The sequence below is a fragment of the Ptychodera flava genome, chromosome 20 (assembly GCF_041260155.1).
Source record: "Ptychodera flava strain L36383 chromosome 20, AS_Pfla_20210202, whole genome shotgun sequence".
In the NCBI taxonomy this organism is placed as follows: domain Eukaryota; kingdom Metazoa; phylum Hemichordata; class Enteropneusta; family Ptychoderidae; genus Ptychodera; species Ptychodera flava.
The window spans coordinates 37,644,512-37,661,310 of NC_091947.1; the positions used below are offsets into that span (position 1 = coordinate 37,644,512).

General features: G+C 36.1%; 1 protein-coding gene across 3 annotated transcripts in view; it reads left to right on the plus strand.

Moving 5' to 3' along the window:
- Positions 1 to 16,799, plus strand: part of LOC139120870 (WD repeat-containing protein 11-like) — a 190,321-nt gene that overhangs the window by 96,825 nt on the left and 76,697 nt on the right. For all 3 annotated transcript variants that reach the window (XR_011549158.1, XM_070685493.1, XM_070685494.1), the window contains exon 12: positions 10,474 to 10,616. Coding sequence is in view for 2 of the 3 variants with exons in the window: in XM_070685493.1 (XP_070541594.1) it covers positions 10,474 to 10,616 (143 nt within the window). In the remaining variant the exon portion in view is untranslated. The remainder of the gene's footprint in view (positions 1 to 10,473; positions 10,617 to 16,799) is intronic.

The following is a 16,799-nucleotide window of genomic DNA, read 5'->3' on the forward strand; positions in this document are numbered from 1 at the left end:
TATATGAGTAAAGATTATCTTGTTCACAAATAGTGATTACAAAAGTGAATAAAGTCTGAAACAAATAATTACTCTTACTGTCAACAATATGCAACATCCAATCTCAGTGACAGGTGTTGCATGTATGAACTCTCACAAAAATTAATGAATGCATGGCATCAAATGTAAATTTTGTTTGCTTTAAGCATGAATTTCAAAGCTTACACTCTTTCTCATCATCTTCATGTATAATACTGGAACATGATCTTCTCATTATCATTCCATCATAGCATAAGTCTCTGTAGAAGAGAAAAAAATTGACAAAAAGATTTAATGTAAGGGATGATCAGTAAGAGGAACAAGCTTTCACATCTAAGGATTAACTTTATGCCATAGCCTACAATGTGCTTGAAACACTTTTGTTCAGAAAGACCAAAAGACTTGACACATATATTCTACCAGTTTAGTGGGTATATTTTTAAAATTTTATTACTTGTTAATTTTCTGTTTCACTGATCAACAACTGAAATAGACTAATGACCTACTTTAATACCAGTCATTTTTATGTGGATACATAATTATAATTTCAGCAAAATCAAAATTATGTACATTAAATGTACACACAATATTCATTCGTCTTTTCTCTGCTAACAAAACACACATATATCATTTACTCTACTATCTCTGTTCTCATATGTCATGTTGTCAGTTATCTTTTAAGGCAAAAATAATAATAATAATAATAATATTTATTTCTTATAGAGTGCATTACATTTTAAAAATCTCAATGCGCTTTACACAAAACTAAAAAAGAGGTAAATTATAAATAAAAATTACGAGAAAACACCAATAAAATGCAAATATAAAATTTTAAAAAGTGTCTAGGAATAAAATGAGCTAAAAAGATAAGTTTTTAACTGACTTCTAAAATTGTTATAAGAATTAGCAAGTCTTATCACAAATGGTAAAGCATTCCATAAATTGGGAGCACATACAGAAAAGGTTCTATTGCCATAAAAAGCCGTGTTGCAAACAGGCTGATGCAAAATGATCGCACCACTAGACTGGGACCTAAGTGTACGACCAGTATGAAGCATTTCTGCTAGATAGTCAGGGGCTTGGCCTGTAATAATTTTATAAGTGAAACAAAGAATTTTAAAATCAATTCGTTTCTGGACTGGAAGCCAATGTAAATTGTGTAGTACTGGTGTTATGTGGTCCCTTTTCTTCTTTCTGCTAACAAGCCGAGCGGCTGAATTTTGAATAGCCTGGAGTTTACGTATTTCAAAGTTCGGAAGACCAAAAAGAAGACTGTTGCAATAATCTAAACGTGATGTAATGAAGGCATGAACAAGTTTCTCCGTGGTATGTTGGTCAAGAAGATCACGAATCTTTCCTAACCTCCAAATCGCATGTGATGCTGATCTACAAACATTTGTAACATGGTCTGACATGGTGCAGGCAGAGTCCATTGTAACACCTTGATTGCGAACTGATTCAGATGGATATACACTGACATCACCAATCCGAAAATTACAACGAGGGACAGTTCCCTCAATCCCAAATTTCGAGGAAAAATGTACAACTCTCATAGCTTTGTCAACATAATCACATAAACAGTTTTCATATAAATTGATGAACAGTTTTTCAGTTTGCTCTTTTTAAATCCATTAGGGGACGAAGAGGGACAGTGGTTATAGACAGGGCGAGATCGACGGACAGGGGGCATGCGGGCACTAAAACATGTGTAAACACACTGAGAGCCAGCAAACAGCCAACAGCTGATTGTCCCGCATGTGTATTGCGTTTGTACAGTGTTATATGAAATACCACATTTGATGCTTGTGGAAAGCTTGACCACACAAAGGAGCATTTTAACTTTTAGAAAATGAAAAATTGAATAAGAAGGTATTCTGAAAATGTCAAATACTGAGGAAAAATGCGCAAATATTCAAAATAAACAGGTTAACTGACTGGTCAGCCATAAAAAACAATGAAAATGTTTATGATCAAAAGTTTTTGAGATGTGCACATTTTAACAAATACAGAAATTATTAACATTATAAATATAAGACCAAACTATATTTTCAGGGATTGGACAGGTTGGAAATGAGGGGTGAGAGACAAAGGCACTCCTATTGCTGCATGTGGATGCAGCCACACCATTCCATTGACAGCATACTTATTCACTGTGTTGTGTTCAAGTTCCATATTGTACTGACTGTCATACAAGGATAACATAAGCAAATCAAATCAAATCAAATTAGAAAAGGATCAATGCTGTTGTGTGGATTTTGCTGAACATGGCTGATTTTAATATTTCGCCCTATATATTTGGTATCCAGAAAAGGCATATTTTGATGTAAAGTCAAAATTAACACTACATTGCTGACAATATATGTTAACTTTTCTGAATGAACTTTTCTTTTTTAAATTATAGTATATTAGTACTTCAAACAGATTAACAGTTATCGTGATGTCAACCCATAATTTTACATCACAAAGACTGTAATTCTGCCAAATTTTTTATTAGTCCCCACGGACACCGTCCGGGGGGACTTATAGGTTTGGTCATGTCCGTGCGTCCGTGCGTGCGTCCGTGTGTGCGTGCGTGCGTCCGTCTGTGCGTCCGTTCACCCAGATATCTCAGAGACGCCTGGAGCGATTTCGTTCAAACTTGGTACAAGGATAGTAACCTACCTCATACAGATGCATGTCGATTTGTTTCACAATGCGATCAATTTGGACGTGTTAGAGGACTTTTTAGTTTTCATCTCCATTGACTCCCATGTATAAGGCAGTCTCCATAGACTCCCATGTATAAGGCAGTCTATAGACTTCCATGTATAAGGCAGTCCATAGACTCCCATGTATAAGGCAGTCCATACACACCCATGTATAAGGCAGTCCATAGACTCCCATGTATAAGGCCAAGAAAAATAAAAATTTAGTTTCTCATCGTATTCATATTGCAAAAAGGATGCAGTGACACCGTTTTTAGTGCACACAGATAAAGTCCAGGGGGCTTATAGATTGGGTCATGTCCGTCCGTGAGTCCATCCGTTCACACAGATATCTCAGACACTTTGACAAAATGTCACGTGACCTTGGTGACCTTTGACCTTGAATATACATATTTGTCCGTAACTCAGTAACCACAAGTGCTAAAGCTTTCGTATATGGTATGATGGGACACCCTATGACGCCACATATTGTACCTCACATTAATTATGCACCTATCTAATTTTGAGCAAGCCAATAGACTTAGAGGTCTGATTTTTGGTATATATGGATAACTTAGCACTACAATTTTTTGACAAAGTGTCATGTGACCTTGGTGACCTTTGACCTCAAATATACATATTTGTCCATAACTCAGTAACCACAAGTGCTACACCCTTCATATTTGGTATGATGGGACACCTTATGACGCCACATATTGTACCTCATTAATTACGCGCATATCTAATTTTGAGCGAGCCAATAGAGCTAGAGGTCTGATTTTTGGTATATAGGGATAACTTAGCAATACAATTTTTTTGACAAAGTGTCACGTGACCTTGGTGACCTTTGACCTCAAATATACATATTTGTCCATAACTCAGTAACCACAAATGCTACACCCTTCATAGTTGGTATGATGGGACACCTTATGACGCCACATATTGTACCTCATTAATTATGTGCATATCTAATTTTGAGCATGCCAATAGAGCCAAAGGTCTGATTTTTGGTATTTAGGGATAACTTAGCAATACAATTTTTTTGACAAAGTGTCACGTGACCTCAATGACCTTTGACCTCAAATATATATATTTGTCCGTAACTCAGTAACCACAAGTGCTACACTCTTCATATTTTGTATGATGGGACATGACGCCACATATTGTACCTCATTAATTATGCACCTATCTAATTTTGAGCGAGCCAATAGAGCTAGAGGTCTGATTTTTGGTATATAGGGATAACTTAGCAATACAATTTTTTTGACAAAATGTCACGTGACTTTGGTGACCTTTGACCTCAAATATACATATTTGTATATAACTCAGTAACCACAAATGCTACATCCTTCATATTTGGTATGATGGGACACCTTATGAAGCCACATATTGTACCTCATTAATTATGCACATATCTTATTTTGAGCGAGCCAATAGAGCTAGATGTCTGATTTATGGTATATAGGGATAACTTATCAAGACAATATTTTTTACAAAATGTCACGTGACCTCGGTGACCTTTGACCTCAAATATACATAATTGCCCATAACTCAGGAACCACAAGTGCTACACCCTTCATATTTGGTATGATGGGACACCTTATGACGCCACATATTGTACCTCATTAATTATGTGCATGTCTAATTTTGAGCGACCCAATAGAGCTAGATGTATGATTTTTGGTATTTAGGGATAGACTAAAGGATAGAATTGTTTGACAAAATGTCATGTGACCTCAATAACCTTTTACCTAAAATACACGATTATGTCAATAAATAACTAATCACAAGTGCTATGTCCTTTATATTTAGTAGGATGGGAGACCTTATGACAACACATGCTTTACCTCATTAATTATGTACATATATAATTGTGGGCAAGCCAATAGAGCTTGGTCTGAATTTTGGGATATATGGATTAATTGGCAATACAATTCTTTTTTCAAAATGTCACGTGACCTTGATGACCTTTGACCTTGATTATGCATATATATGCCTAACTCAGTAACCACAAGTTCTTTACGCTTCAATTTTGATAGGATAATAGACCTTAAGATGTAACATCTTGTACCTCATTTATTATGCGCATATGTATTTCTTGGCTGGCCAATACAGCTAGAGGTCTGATCTTTTTTCCCGATTTAGAACCATAACTTAGACATGCCTCTTGTTTCAAATTGGGAACAATGACACAGTCCTATGTGCCCATTCATCTGAACATATACACTCCAGTGATACTTGTTAATGACCACATTTCCCTGCCCCATCAAGACTAATACTCCTATCACAAGTGGGGACTATGTCATTGTCAATGACTTGTTTTCAGTCATTTTTAGCTCCGCTGTCAGCGACGCGGAGCTTATCAAATAGGTTGATTTTCCGTCGTCGTCGTCGTCGTCCGTCGTCGTCCGTCAACAATTGCCTTCTCCTCTGAAACTGCAAGTCCAATCGCTTTGAAATTTTATATGCACTTCACTTGGGGTGACCTCACTTCAGTTTGTTCAAATCGTGGTGAAATTTGCATATTTGTATTTTTGGGGCATTTTTTGGTGTTTTTGGTAAAAAAATCTTCTTCTCTGAAACCGCTTGTCCGATTGCTTTGAAATTTGATATACAGTTTACTTAGGGTGACTTCAGTCAGATTTGTTCAAATCGTGGTGAAATTTGCATATTTGTATTTTTAAGGCAATTTTTGTCATTTTTGGTAAAAAAATCTTTAAAAATCATCTTCTTCAAAACTACCAGTCAGATAGCTTTGATATTTGGTACATATGTCCCTAGGGATGATCTACTTCAGATTTGTTCAAATTGTGCATAAATATGCAAATTTGCATTTTTTAGGCAATTTTGCCATTTTTGATCAAAAATTGTATTTCTCAAAAAGTACTGGTCTGATAGTTTTGAAATTTGGTATACAGGTTTCTATAGATGAACTAAGTAATATTTATTGAATTTCTGATGAAATCTGTAATTGTGTATTTTTGGGGCAATTTTTGCCATTTTGGGTCAAAAAATGTGTATTTCCAAAACTACTCATCTGATAGCTTTGCAATTTTGTATACACGTTCCTACAGATCACCTTAGTGATATTTATTGAAATTATGATGAAATCTGCAATTTTGTAGTTTTGGTCAATTTTTGCCATTTTGGTCAAAAAATGTATTTTTCAAAAAGTACTGGTCTGATAGTTTTAAAATTCGGTATACAGGTTTCTATAGATGAACTAAGTAATATGTATTGAATTTCTGATGAAATCTGTAATTTTGTATTTTTGGGGCAATTTTTGCCATTTTTGGTCAAAAAATGTGTATTTCCAAAACTACTCATCTGATCGCTTTGCAATTTTGTATACACGTTCCTACAGATCACGTTAATGATATTTATTGAAATTATGATGAAATCTGCAATTTTGTAGTTTTGGGCAATTTTTGCCATTTTTTGTCAAAAAATGTGTTTCTTAAAAAGTACTGGTCTGAAAGCTTTGAAATTTGGTATACAGGTTTCTACAGATGAGCTTAGTAATATATATTGAATTTCTGATGAAATCTGTAATTTTGTATTTTTTGGGCAACTTTAGCCAATTTTGGTCAAAAAATGTGTTTCTCAAAAAGTACTCATCTGATAGCTTTGAAATTTGGTATACAGGTTTCTATAGATGAACTAAATGATATTTATTGAAATTATGATGAAATCTGCAATTTTGAATTTTTTGGGCAATTTTAACCATTTTTGGTCAAAACATATGTTTCTCAAAAAGTACTGGTCTAACAGCTTTGAAATTTGGTATACAGGTTTCTATAGGTGAACTAAATTTGATCTTTTGAAGTTATGATGAAATCTGCAATTTTTATGGGGGGGGGAGCAATTGTTGCCATTTTTGGTCAGAAAATTTTATTCTCAAAAAACTACTCATCAGATAGCTTTGGTAGACATGTTCTTAGGGATGATCCGATGTGATATATTCAAAGTATGATTAAATCTTCAATTGTGTATTTTTGCAGCTATTTTAGCCACTTTTTTCTGGCCACTGCATTGAGCTATCAAAGATTTCCACCTTCTTCATCAACATGTGTCAAAAATAGTTATTCTCTACATAAACACAGCGGAGCTATATCGGCCGCTAGGTCGCTTGTATAAATTTTGCACTGCACAAGATGATTGAACAAATTGCAATGTTTGAATTTGTAAACTCAAAGAATAAAAATCCTTTGGTCACAGATTAAATTACTTTTTGAAAAGAAATTTACTTTTAAACATTTTTTGCACATATTCTTTACACGGTCATGTATTTCAAGGAAAATATGCCTATCAAAAACACTAATTTCTTCACTTTTCAATACTATGACAATTATCAGCCATGAGGTTTTACAAACACAAGACCAGATAAGCGTTTTTCATCATTTCCATAGGACTCTTTGGAAATTCCATTAAAAACAGTTAAAAGTGACTTAAAATGTTCACTTGGTATACATTTAATTTACAGATGCCAGGTTGTGTATTTCACATACACTAAGGTAGCAGGGAAGTGCGTCATTACTATTTTGGACTGTTAATTCTCTGAATTATTTAACTTTTTTTCCACATTGAACTATCTTTAGGCACTTTATACTGTAGCTTAGAATTTTTTTGATTGATATATTTTTAGCTACTATAGACTATAGTCTATAGAAGCTATTGGGATGGGTATCCGTCCGGCGTCCGTCGTCAGTCTGTATGTATGTATGTATGTATGTATGTATGTATGTATGTATGTATGTATGTATGTCCGTTTGTGAGGCGTCCGTCCACTCAAATATCTTGAGAACCGCAGTACTTACTGATTTGATATTTGTTGTGTAGATGAAAAATATGATTTTGAGAAACTATTTTTTTTAATTTTTTGATATTGTTGAAAATAGGCAAATTAATGCCAAAAAAGGTGTTTTTGGTAAAAAATCTTCATAACCGCTGGTCAGACAGCTTTGTTATTTGGTATACAGGTCCCTAGGGATAACCCAACTTAGATTTGTTCAAATTGTGATGAAATATGCAAATGTGTATTTTTAAGGAATTTTTTTGTCATTTTGGTCAAAATTTGACTTACATTGTATGTAATTCTTGTACTGTATAAACCCTATCAATTCACCCAGAAAAAAATAATTAATATGATTTTAAATAATTGAATTAATTAGGAAATCATCAAAGCCAAAATAATTTTAGTGTGGAATTATCAGAACGTTCAACTTTTTTTGACAGTTCATAGTGAAAAGCTTACCATCTTGGAGGATTAAAACATGTAAAGGCAACTTTCCTGAATCCCAACTTAGATATATTCTGAACCACCATTTATGTTATCTAAAAGAAATTGCTCATATAGTAGTTTGTCATGATAGGGTGATCAAATAAATAGAGATAGAGAAAGTTCTAATTTCCATTTATGGTTGACTTGGTAAGGATAAAATAAGATTACTTTTTGAGGAAAAAAATAGAGTGGTCAATTAAAAGTGGTCAAAGTGATAGGGTTTTTATGGTAAAGCTGGGTTGTAAGATTCCTTATGTGCTATTTATAGCAATTATGCAATCTGTGTAAACAGTGCAATGAAAGTGTAACATGATTCCTTATAATGCTTTTGATGACCTTGAACTTCTTAAGTTACAAACATTTGTCTCTTCAGTGTGCTTTCTCTGAGTACCTACAGTCTCAACTTATTCAACAGAACTTACTTACAATGTTAATTTGAAAGTTAAAATGTGCTTGGTTAATAGGATGAAAATACAAATATAGATAACCAGCTAAAGATTCTTTATAACCTGACAGATATGCTGTTTTATTATGACGTAAATCTTGATTTAAGCAAGTCTTGTTTACTTTAATTAGAATGTAATTAACTCTCGTTTATTTGCTATTATAGACTAATATAGTCTGATGAAATATGCAAATCTGTATTTTTACGGAATTTTTTTCCATTTTTGGTCAGGCCATCCTGAAATGAGCTATCAAAGATATCCACCTTCTTCATCAATACATGTGTCACAAAAGGTTATTCTCTACATAACACAGCAGAGCTCTGTCAACTGTTGAGTCGCTTGTTTTTTCAAAACCACTGGTCAGACAGCTTTAATATTTGGTTTACATGTCCCTAGGATGACCTAAGTGAGATAATTTCATACAGTCAGGAAATACTTAATTTTGTATCTATGTCTATAGTAGCTTCAGGGACTTTGGCCCTATGTTTAATCATCTTTTGGGTTCTTTGGGTCCATATTCCACCTCATGCCCCTACATCATCAACCATTTGCCAACAACTCCATGCCAACAACCAATTACCTGACCTGGCCACACATTAGAGAAGGTACAGCGTCATTGACGGTATTTTTTCAAATGCACTAGACAATGAATATCACAAGCTAAAGGTCTATAAAAGCTATTAGAATTTGTGTTTGCACTCATATTCCGGCTTGCAATGTGAAATCAAATATGAGCACAGTGTCATTGACGCTATTTTTTTTAGTCAAAAACTCTTCTTTCAAATTGCTGGCTCAATTGATTTGAAACTTGATATTGAGGTTCCTTGAGCTTACTTCAGTCAGGTTTGTACAAAGTGTGCTTCAATATGTTTGTATTTTTTGATGAATCGTTCTCCATTTTTTGGGCAATTTTTTTTTCAAAAATAACTTGCCTGACAGCTTTGATATTTGGTAAACAGGTTCATAGCAATGATCTGAATGTGATATGTTGAAATTATGATGAAATCTGCAATTTTTATTTTAGGGCATTTTTTGGCATTTTTGCTCAAAATTGTGTTTCTCAAAAATTACTTATCGTATAGCTTTGATATTTGGTAGATATGTTACTTTGGAAGATCTTATAATGTGATATGTTGAAATCAAGATGAAATCTTCAATTGTGTAGTTTTGCAGCTATTTTTGCCACTTTTTGTCAGGCCATCATGAAGTGAGTTATCAAAGATTTCCACCTTCTTTATCATGTCACAAATAGTTATTCTCTACATAAAATAGTGGAGCTCTATTGGCTGCTAGGTTGCTAATTTAGCTATTTAATCATTTACCAGGACTGCGTAATATAACAAAATAGTGATAAATAAGCCCTAGTTACTGTCAATATGACAAATTGCAACAATAAAGAAAGCATATAGCAAATCCAGTTTGGTAGTGTCAAAAGAAAAACACACATATACATAAGTATGATAGTAAATAGCATGATCGAGTCATATTGGTCAAGGTGTGTCAGAGTCATAGCTCTCATTATACATTTTATCACCAAAAAAAAAAGACTGTCACTTGACAGTTTTAGATTAGACCACTAATTTAAGAAATTGACAAGCATTTTTATGCCTAATAATTGTATACTTGTGGAGAGTTGTTATGAATTGTTCCTTGAATATCTTAGAAACAGCTCGGGATGGATGCGCGGATGGTCTGAACTCAAAATACAAGTCCCTTCGCTGACTTCATCCGATGGCCACTTACAATTTCAAAATGCAATGCTGTCAGTTCAGTGAACTAATTTTCTTCATGTCCAATCCAGAACAAAACTATCACTTTGTAAATCTCCTCATCAGTTGAAGATACAGCGTGCATCTTTCAGTCAGTCTCTTTGTCTGCTTTGATCATGACGATTGCATTACTGACATTAATGTAGATTTTCTACAGTTTAATACCCTAGCCCAATTTCATGTTGCTATTCTGTGTACATGTAAATGATTCAACCATAAACACTGTTATAAGTATGTTATCAGTAAATTGCCTTTCTTATGCATTATGTTAACAGAATCTGGTGCAAAAGCTGACAGGAAGCTAAACCAACCGATAAATGTGAAGGAACACTTTGTCTTCACTGATACAAATGGGCTACTGTATCATTTCTTTGTAGAAGGGAACACTATCAAGGACGGAGCAAAAATCCCACCAGAAGTAAGTCAAAATTAACTTCAGTATGTCCATTTTTTAGTTCAGCTGTTTACTGTAGGAGACATGGAACTGTTTAGGTTGGTAGAGTAATCCTGGCATTCACCATCTGTTGTCATCATCCTCTGTCAAGTTGCTCTTGTTATCAGAAACAACTGCTCAGAAATCTATTAAATCTTATATGCAAGTCACAGGGTTTGCTCTGGCTACTCAAGCTGATTAGCCTTTCTGGCTAATACACTGTGAACACAAGTAGCCAGATCTTTTTGAGGGATGGGGTCAAGGATCACATATATTAGAGGGTCAAAGGTCATTTAATTAAACACACAAAGCTATGATATCAAAACTCAGCCACTTTCTCATCACAGACCCAATTAACTAACAGGACTCTATCCTTGCTCTCCAAGGACCTGTAATCGAAATATCAATTAACAAGTTGGGACTGTGTCATCAATGATGACTTGTTGGTCAAAAATTCTTAAAACTTATTTCGTCATTTTTGGTCAAGAAAAACCTTCTCAAAAACTATGCGCCTGATAGCTTTGTTATTAGGTACAAAAGTCCCGAGGGATGTTATTCGATAAATTTTATGCTAACAGTGTTGGGAAACCCCCAAATTTGTATATTTTAGGCAATTTTCTTAGTCTGTGACCTTAAATATGACCTATACCAACCCAGGATATGTTGTGAGACAGTGTTGAAGGCTTTGAACATAATTTTATCATATTTGGTATCAATTTGCAGTGATATTTGATCCAGAAAAGAAAGCTGAGGTTAATTTTTTCATTGTGTGACCAATTCTTGCAACTTTTCCATGCGAGAAACAGAACAGTGAGAAACAGTGTTCGCATTAGTGCTCGCCACACTCGCAAAATGTGAATAAAACTGTCATTTGGTGAAAATGTTTTGAGAGTCATTAGCCACGCTTGCAAATTGAATGTTTTGCCCACAAAATTGTTTGGACACATCGTCGGATCATTCACTCAACTTTGATCGCCTCTGCACTATTACTTCCGGATACTACGTTCACCAGAATAGGAATATATGTTTTATAGGGGTGAGCAAACCAACTACCCCAAACTCACGGGCTAGCAGTTTTTACCGCCAGGCAAGTAACTTTTGGTACCTCTACTAGCCCGATGGGTTTGCGTAATGTAGGAGACAACTGAGGAGAGTAGCAAAGTCGATCAGGAGCAAACGACATATTGTAGAACTGCATTGCCTGCAGCAAAAGGAACACAGAGATGGATGTTTCTGAGCTTATGTAACTGACATAAAATTCCACACCCAAGTTTGATTTCAAAGAAGGTATGCAATTCTGGGATGAATTTAAATGAATTTAATCTCCGAAAAAAGCAAACAATCCATACAATTTGACGTCAGGCGCATACGTAAAAATTCAACTGATGTAAGTCTAGTCTTTCGTTCTACCTCCATGGTCTAGTACATGTTTGCACTGTGATTAAGCCTTAGCAGCACGCAAAAACACAGACCTTTCAAAGATAAAAATAAACAATATAGCAATGAAATTGGTTGTAGTCATGAGTGAAATTCCTCAAATAAAAAGATCATTCATTTGGATCGTGCTGTGACAGATGAAATCTCTCTCGGCAAGAAAGAAAATAATCATCCATCGCAACGTTGAGATAACTGGACTGGCATAGCAGCTATGGCGGATACGACATCAAAAAGGACTCTTCTATTAAGGAAGAGGGATCAAGGATTAAAAACACCGCAAATAAGTTTGGTTTTACTCGCAGTTCTGTCACTTGGACTTCCATTCTCCATTACTTTGTTATCCCGTATTGCTTTCTTTCATCAGTAAGGTAATCTTATCAACGAAATGGGTTTTATAAACACTGATGATATTTGCTCACCCCTTTCGACAAATAGTCCGCTCATCATGACCGTCCATGCTTTTTAATACAACACATGCATGTAGGAGTCAACCACCATCGGACACTGTGATCGCATGACATGCTATTTTGTGTGGGTTTTGCTGTTGTTGCTGTTGCTGTAATTTCATTTATTTCCGCAATTATTACATGGGCATCAAAGAGCAGGATGCTTCCAATGCATAGGGTTATTGTGTTCACAGAGAAATTCACATGGAGCTCCCGAGTTTGTAAGAAAGCACAAAAGTATACTGGTTGTATAGTCATATCATGTATAAACTGTCATGCTCTATGCTAATAAAATAACTGATTCGTAGCTTCAAAGACAAGGAGGAAAAAGTCTGTGGTATTTTGCCGTAGTTTTTGGTACACAAGTTTCGTAAATATAGGGAAAAAATCTTCATGTCAAATGCAATTTTTCCTTCACATTTTGCAGCTGGAGAGTAGGCAGTGAAACCACAAGTCACAGACAGGCCAGTTGAAACAGGCTTGGCTAGCAATTTTTTGCCCTCTAGCCCGGGGACTAGTGAGTTAGAGACTCAAAAATGATTTGATCATCCTCGGAATGGGAACCTATATACATTGAAGTGTGTTTAGAAATGTTCCAGTGACGTCAATATTCAATATTGTTTACTTTGAATAAGAAAGTCACATCAGTTGCACATCTTTGTGTTTTTAGTAAAATATTTGCGTGGCTAATCAATTTTTGCTGTGGCTAATGGTTTTTTTGCATGAATTAGCCACACCAGCAGACCGTGGCTAATTTGAAAAAAATCCTAGTGCGAACACTGAAGAACTGATAAGAAAATTGGATCCAGGATAATTCCAGATGTCATATATGCCATTCATACACAGGCCATTAAAACGCCTCTGAAATGGTTCTGGGGCAATACTGGCACAGAAAGTTATGCGTGGACACTCCGAAGTGGTTCTGAAACGTTTCAGATTTGAGACGGTTTAGTCTGCCCGACCTGAGCCGTTGTAGGGATTAACTCTATCTGCAAATCGCTGTGTGGACAGACCGAGCCGCTTCAGAGGCATTTTAAACGCCCTCACGCGACAGGTATTTGTAACATTAAACAAACAACAACCAACATCAATATTCACTTTGGTCATGGCTGCTGAACACAGCTCTACATCTCATGGAAATAACTGGTCAGACAATGAAAGAAGTTTGCTGATCTCAGTCTGGGCAGACGAAAGCATACAAAGAATGCTAAAGAGAACGTGTCGCGACAGCCTCGTGTACAAAAAAAATTGCAGAAAAGGCTCTACAGAGAGGTTTAAACCGGACTGCAGATCAGTGCCACCACAAGCTCAAGGCACTGAAGCTAAGCAACAGACCATGAAGGCGCGACTTTGCACAATTTTTAAATATCGGATATTTACAATCTAGTATCACAGTTTGACATATCGACGATATCAGGACTAATATCGATACTAGATGATACTAGAATAAACTGCGGTTGTCCCATGGGAAGCTGCGTCTATGAAATCACCGATATTTACTGGCGATTTGGGGACTCTAATATCGATACTATGACAGAAGCCCATGGACGATACTAGATTCATTAAAATCAGCATAAATATCCGATATATATCAGAGATTTAACCGTCTTACTGTTCTGGTGAAACCCGACTTCCAAAGGACTGACTCCAGCTTCGATACTAGACGATACTAGATTCTGTCAAATCGTGGATAAATATCCTATATATATTGGAGATTTCACCACTTTATAGTTCTGGCCAAACCCAATTCCAAGGACTGACGCCAGCCTTGATACTAGACGATACTAGATTCTGTCAAATCGCGGGTAAATATCTGATATATATCGGAGATTTCACCACCTTTACAGTTCTGGCCAAACCCGACTTCCAAGGACTGACTCTAGCTTCGATACTAGACGATGCTAGATTCTGTCAAATCCCGAGTAAATATCCGATATATATATCGAAGATTTCACCATCGCACAGTTCTTGCCAAACCTGACTTCCAAGGACGGACTCTAGCTTCGATATTAGATGATACTATATTCATTCAAATTGCTCGTAAATATCCGATACATATATCGGAGATTTCACCACTTTACAGTTCTTATCAAAACCAACTTCCAAGGACTGACTCCAGCTGCGATACTAGACGATACTAGATTCTGTCAAATCACGTGTAAATATCCGAAATATATATATATCGGAGATTTCACCACCTTACTGTTCTCGTCAAACCCAACTTTCAAGGACTGACTCCAGCTGCGATACTAGACGATACTAGATTCTGTCAAATCACGTGTAAATATCTGATATATATCAGAGATTTCACCCTCTTACAGTTCTTGTCAAACTCGACTTCCAAGGACTGATTACAGCTGCGATACTAGACGATACTAGATTCTGTCAAATCACGCGTAAATTTCCAATATATATCGGAGATTTCACCAGCTTACAGTTCTTGTCAAACCCGACTACCAAGGACTGACTCTAGCTGCGATACGAGGTATGTAATTGTCTCGAAACTGACATTGTACGAGCAGAAGTACGGCCTCGTACTTTCATATTACGAGTGACGTAAGTCACACATGCCTTTCTTTTGACCTAATTTTTTATGAATACGCCTAGGACTATGTTGTATTCCATGGATGAAAGATTTTTGTTTATGTGAAAGGGTTTTACGACAAACGAACGCTTAGACACATTTTCTGTGTATATTCGAAACTCGGAAGTAGGAGCGGGTGTGAACTTCGTATGATTATTTTTTTGGTCGTGAGAGCGGGTTCAGTGCAGTGCGGAGGAATACTTTTAGGCTTTGACTTTCGGACGAGTCTGTACGTACGGGTCAAGACTGGAGACGACGCGACACTCTGACTTATTATACGCCACGATGGTAGACTTTTTTGCAGACGTCGATTGTAACATTAAGCTGTTAAAGAAGAACTAAAGAAGAGGTTGCAATGTCCGAACATGACAATCTGAAGTCATCGAAACAGTTTCTCTTCTCAGGCTGAATTTAGTACGACCGAAAGCAATAAAATAAGGCCTGATACTGAGATACATTAACGAGAATGAAATCCGACAGTCAAAACACTTTATCTTCCGAATATCGTATTAATGAAAATCAAATGAAATCCGACGATCGAAAGTTTCTCTTCAGAATTTAGTATGACCAAAAGCAATAAATAGCGCCCGATTCTGACGTATATTTACGTTTAGGCCTATGTCAAAGCCAAAGAAATCGGACGGTTGAAACGGTTTCTCTTCCGAACAATACATGTTCGAAATACCTGTACGTAAGGCTGTGAAAACAAAAGTAACACTCTCATTACAGAGCTCATCGTAATAATGATCAGTTAACGAGGTGTCAAAACTTTTCAAACAGCAAGTTTTGGTGTGTCACTCTGCGCAAAACGATAGTAAGGGTGTTACCGTTTGCTTTGTCATAACCCGTCGAAACACCCGGGTATAGAAAACTCAAACAGTCAAAACGAGAGCAAATCTGGCAAATAATTGACACCTATAGAATATCTGACGTCGGCTTGGTTTATGAGATTGGCGACAGACCGCTGGAGACAATAAGTTTTGGCTCATTTTGTTGACCGCAGGTCGACCTCGATTGGTTCTAATGCACTTAAACCTACCGCCGTTGTAAATCTTTTTACTTTCTCGAATTCGAAAGTGCAATGATTTCACATACATAAAACCTGCGTGGCTCGCGAGTCAGCTTATGACCTCGAAATAATCTGATCACCACATTATGTTAATCACAGTGTACAATGAATAATATGAAGGATTTTATGAGTTGGCGGGTGTTTTCGTGGCACCCGTGTGTACCTCATATTGTACAGTCTATTTGAAAATGACCTCTACTCAACAATGATTTTAAAGACTAACATTTTTCTGACCACGCATTCAACTTCAAGTTTTGAAAAAGTACATTATCGGAACCACACTATTATTGGTGTGTATTGTTGAGAATACGGCCCCGCCTATTGAATAATGGTATAGTCAGGTCACTGTGGGGTCAATATTCATGTTTGTCATCGCGGAACTTGCAGAAGCCATACAAGATATCGATGCTCGATACTTCTATATTCAATTCGTTCGTTCGCTCTCCTGAACAACAAAAAAACATCACTCAAAACCAACTCATCACATTCCAACTTACCTAGCTACACTCAGTTCGGTAGATAAGTTCCAGGCATCAGTCGTAGTATAAATGCTGACGTCGATTTGTTGACGTCAATGAAGTAGGCGTCGACGTAATAATGTATTTTTACAAATATATTTATTTATTTGGCGT